The 5000-nt window shown below is 43.0% G+C and overlaps 1 protein-coding gene across 2 annotated transcripts in view; it reads right to left on the bottom strand.

Annotated features, from left to right (window-relative positions):
• Nucleotides 1-3172: 3172 nt before the first annotated feature.
• The window catches only part of vipas39 (VPS33B interacting protein, apical-basolateral polarity regulator, spe-39 homolog), an 11577-nt gene continuing 9749 nt past the window's right edge, over nt 3173-5000 (bottom strand). For both annotated transcript variants that reach the window (XM_030771853.1, XM_030771854.1), the window contains one exon: nt 3173-3378. In XM_030771853.1, the coding sequence (XP_030627713.1) occupies nt 3358-3378 (21 nt within the window). In that variant the 3' untranslated portion in view covers nt 3173-3357. The remainder of the gene's footprint in view (nt 3379-5000) is intronic.

Below are 5000 nucleotides of genomic sequence, written 5' to 3'. Positions count from 1 at the left end.
GCCATCGGTAAAAAAGCCTCAGAACTGCGATATCCAGTCTAAAACATCTCGTCAGGTGTAAAGATGAACGCATGTGCTCTGAATTTCAGCACTGTCTGGCGGCTTAGGAAGAATTTGCATTTTATTTTCCTTAAACGGTGTGTTTAAATAACAGACAGAGTGAACATAATGGAAGGTTTTATGTCCTCACAGCGTTCACAGAGCTGAATGATAAGAGTATGTAGACTGCACTGTCTAACCCTTCTCCTAGGGACGTGTGTTTGCTCTTTGTTTTGGAGATTGTGTGTAAACCATTATTATTGGATGAAAAAGCTGTCAGAAGGTCTGCTCTTGTTGCTCAGACATTAAGTGGATTTAAACCATTCAGAGATCCACAAACCCCACCCCGTTCCACCCGCTGCCCCAAGTGCCACGAGACAGCTACTGAAAAATTAATCAGCCGCCTTCTGAGCGCACGGGGATGGGATGCGGAGATGGAGAGGGCGGCGAGCGAGTTAAGTCTGCGACTCAGTCGAGCGAATGACAGATTACACTGCCAATGGAAATTGCTCTCGGAGTTACAGGGGAAACTATTTTGCGGTACGAATTAGATGAATAAAAGTATGGTCCTCTGGCGTGGATGACTAGGAAGAGAGAAAAAGAGAGAAAACAAAGAAATAGAATCCGTCAGAGATACAGTTCTATCAACTCCGTCATCTTAAACAAACGCTCTCGTGTCAAATGTTTTCCGATACAGATGAGCAGAGCTTTCCGATCAGTATTACTAATGTCATGACAACGACATGACAACTTCACTTAGTTCAACTTCCCGTCAGCATGTGGTAAAACGCCCTTTTGAATGATAAAGATTCCTTCAGACCATCAGTTGAAGCATAGTACACAGGAAATGCATTTGATTGCTGATTTAAGCTTCTCTGTCCTCATTAAGTGGTTCTCGTGCGTCCGTGTGTGTGTGTGTGTGTGTGTGTGTGTGTGTGTGTGTGTGATATGAAGTGAGAGTAAATCAGACCAGAGGCTTGGTGAGAATAAATAGCCCACTGCTTTTGTCTTCGCGGTGCCGTGTGTCCTCCTTACAGTCATTCAAACACGTTAGTAATTCTGCTGAGAGACCCGCCGATTTGAGTGCTAAATAGAGGCTTTTATTGACTTGCCTCTTCGTATTAGAGTCAGTACACTGACATCTTCTCACACCCGCAGTGTAAAGAGCTCCAGGCGCGACATCCTCAACACTCTTTGATAACCTTATGAATAGAAGACGGTCGAGGGACGGGACATGACCCCCGGGTCTCTGTTCGTTACCCGCTTTTAACGCACGAAGTGCCTGCTCTAGTTCAATCGATTAAAGCCACGTCTGGTCCAGACGATCCACTGACCAGTCTGAAGACAGGCTGTTTTCACGGACATGTCCTTTTTATTCTATTACTCTTATTATTTAAATGAAAGCAGAAAAGACATTTGTTCATTAAATATTTATCATTCTGTTGCTTACAATAAAGAATTCATAAACAGTCAATCGTCAGTATAGTTCCAAGCAGAAGATGATTTACATGAGAAAAAAATTTAATTAAAAAGAAATATGTCCAGACTACGAACGAACACAGATGTTTTAGATTTATATCAAACAATGATTCCGTGTGTGAATAATCTAACAACCCCATGTATGCAGTTTACGTTTGAAAGTCTCGTGCACTCGGAAAAAAAACCAAAACAGACAAACAAAGAGAGGTGAGAAACTAAGCTTCGGGGACGAGGAATTTAGTTCTGTCCAGTGCCCCCAGCCACGGAACTCGCCTCAATGAGAATTTTTATATAAAACTGACTGTGTATCGCGTGTGCTGTGTAGTTTACGACAATTACAAGTTTCCCCCATCACCTTTGCCTGTTATCACATGAAGTTCACCAATAAACGAGTACAATAAAGATTACGTAGGAAAAGAGAGAAACTCACCTGTAAACGCTGGAGACGAGAACATAGTCATTCTTCATGTCTGGGCGATGAGCAATACTCATTGTTCGGAAGACAGCAGTGCTTTTCTCCGCGTGCTGCCGATCGCCGTGTGCTAGGGCGCATCAGATAGTATCTTCACCCATTAAGTCACGTGGTTAGGTGTATACAATCGCGTTTGTGCAAAGGTAATAAAAAGCAGAAGTCTGCAGTATTTTTACAGTTCCATTTTCCAGCTATACTTCCACTTTCCAGTGATAACACGTCACATCAAATATAACTGAGGGTCTCGCGAAATGTATTTAATGATATACGATCTAAAATTATAGTGGGATGATATCCTGACCCGGTGTTTTGACATTTATGACGAAACTATTCAAAGGTCGTTCTAAAGACGGTCCTTCGCTAAATGAAGATCAGACCAAAGTGAGGATAAAGGGGGATGAGGGTAAAGTCCAGGGTGGTTATACAGGAGCAGAGGCAGACGTGAAATTTGGGCGGTACAGTCGCTCTTGACTGAGCACCACAGTGTTTTACCACGAAGCGTGAAGACGCGTTGGGAAACACCCAAATCCAAAGAAAGAAAAAACACCACCTGCATCGCTACATGTCATGAAATCTTTTTGAGAAACTACGTTGACGCATACAGGGATTACCCAAACAGACATCAACATCCGATTCTCAACAGATTACCTCTTCAAAACGACCCGTCTGCTTTCCTGCACACACGTTCTCTAAAAAACCTTACCCATTCAACATGATGCATGTCAAGAGAGTGATGAAGAAGTGTTCTAACATCAGGAATTCAGTTGAGATTTATTCAAATGTTTTAATTTTGACATTTTCAAAAGGAATGAAACTGGAAGGCATATTCATTCAACTGAAAGTATATGGCTGCACAAGTCCCACACATGGATCCCCGTTTATATTCAGTTCTACATTTTAATTTTGATTTTTTTTTTCAGAGGCGGTGTCACTTTGCGCTGGCGGGTGAGTGCTAATGTAGGTTTTGGCTTTCACAGGCAGTATTTCACTTTCTCTTCTGAGGGATGGCAGCGTGGAACGGAGGTTTGGCGGAGCGGTTTCACGGGCCATGCAGAGAAACAGCCACGGCTGATGAGTTAAAAAAAAAAAAAAAAAAAAAGACGTGGCAGACGATCCTCCACGAGCCGTCTGTTTCATCAAACCGCCGGAGGAAGGAAGTCGGCGGAGTTGAGCTAGTCTGAAATAGTCTGTTCAGACAAACGCTCCTTAAGAGAAGCTGTTTAAAAAAAGCAAAGTGTCCAGTAATGTCCCAGACTGGCTGTGTATCAATGTCTCAGCCGGGACACGCCCCTCTAACGGACCACACCCATCTGTCGGGCCACACCCCTCGGTCAGGCCACGCCTCTGGCTGGGCCCTGGACACCTTATCAGTTTTTCCACCGGATTTGCTGAAAGGAAGGAATCAAAGACATATGTTTTGATTTTTTCATAAGCAGAGTGAGTGTGGAGCTGATACAAAAGATAAAGTTCATGATCATTTTAACAGGTCCCCTCCCGAATAACAACATCGTGTAAAACTTGTGTTTTCTGTATGTGTTTAGTGAACTGGGGAGTGTGTAAGTGTTTTCTGTATGTGTTTAGTGAATTGGGGAGTGTGTAAGTGTTTTCTGTATGTGTTTAGTGAATTGGGGAGTGTGTAAGTGTTTTCTGTATGTGTTTAGTGAACTGGGGAGTGTGTAAGTGTTTTCTGTATGTGTTTAGTGAATTGGGGAGTGTGTAAGTGTTTTCTGTATGTGTTTAGACTATTGGGGGCATGTAAGTGTTTTCTGTATGTGTTTAGACTATTGGGGGTATGTAAGTGTTTTAGGCATGTGTTCATGCGTTAAGCAGACCAATGTTTGACAATGTTTCTGTATGTGTTTAGTGATTTGGTGAGTGTGTAAGTGTTTTCTGTATGTGTTTAGAGAACTGGTGAGTATGTAAGTGTTTTCTGCACGTGTTAGGTGATTTGGTGAGTATGTAAGTGTTTTCTGCACGTGTTAGGTGATTTGGTGAGTGTGTAAGTGTTTTCTGTATGTGTTTAGTGAAATGAGGAGTGTGTAAGTGTTTTCTGTATGTGTTTAGAGAACTGGGGAGTGTGTAAGTGTTTTATGCATGTGTTATGTGTTATGCAGACCAATGTTTGACAATGTTTTTCTTGTTTACGTTTTGAAATCAGAGAGTTTTAACGGTGTGCTACTTCGGCATGGTGACTAAGCGTAAATAGTTTGACAGACCGTTCTAAAGACCAATAAAGCGTCGTCCTGCCTCCTGCGAGAACCAGTGAGAATGAAGGGACGATTATACGACACGAGGAACACAGGCTGGCGCTTTCAGCCATGTATGGTATAAAACAGGTTTGCTGAGAAAAGCTTGTGTGACAGCAGAAGGTAGATGACTGTGGTGAAGAGTTAAACCGAAGTCTGCTCTCGTGTCAACCAACGGTGAACTTTACACAGTGTCCATGCTCAGCTTGGCTTTTCCGCTGCCGGGAAACACTCACTTTGTGGGTCGCTATTTCTGATATTCGCCGACCGAAGTAGGCTCACTTCATAACCTATAACTGGTGTGTGAAAAGTTCTGTAACTGAAGTAGGCTCACTTCATAACCTATAACTGGTGAGTGAAAAGTTCTGTAACCGAAGTAGGCTCACGTCATAACCTATAACTGGTGTGTGAAAAGTTCTGTAACTGAAGTAGGCTCACTTCATAACCTATAACTGGTGAGTGAAAAGTTCTGTATTTCAAAAATGAAAATGAAAAGAACCAGTGTTGCAGGTACACATGGGAGAATCATTGATGCTTTGTGCCTGTGCGTGTGTGAGTGTATGCATGCGTGTGTGTGTGTGTGTGTGTGTGTGTGTGCGCGCGCGCGAGTGTGTATATGTGAGTGTGCATGTGTGTATGTGTGCGTGTGTGTGTGTATGTGTGTGTGTGTGTGTGAGTGTGTGGTGTGTGCGTGTGTGTGTGTGTGTGTGAGAGTGTGTGGTGTGTGTGCGTGTGTGTGTGTGTGTGTGTGCGTGTGTGTGTGT

Source organism: Chanos chanos, chromosome 4, assembly GCF_902362185.1.
Source record: "Chanos chanos chromosome 4, fChaCha1.1, whole genome shotgun sequence".
In the NCBI taxonomy this organism is placed as follows: domain Eukaryota; kingdom Metazoa; phylum Chordata; class Actinopteri; order Gonorynchiformes; family Chanidae; genus Chanos; species Chanos chanos.
This window is presented reverse-complemented; position numbering and strand designations above follow the sequence as displayed.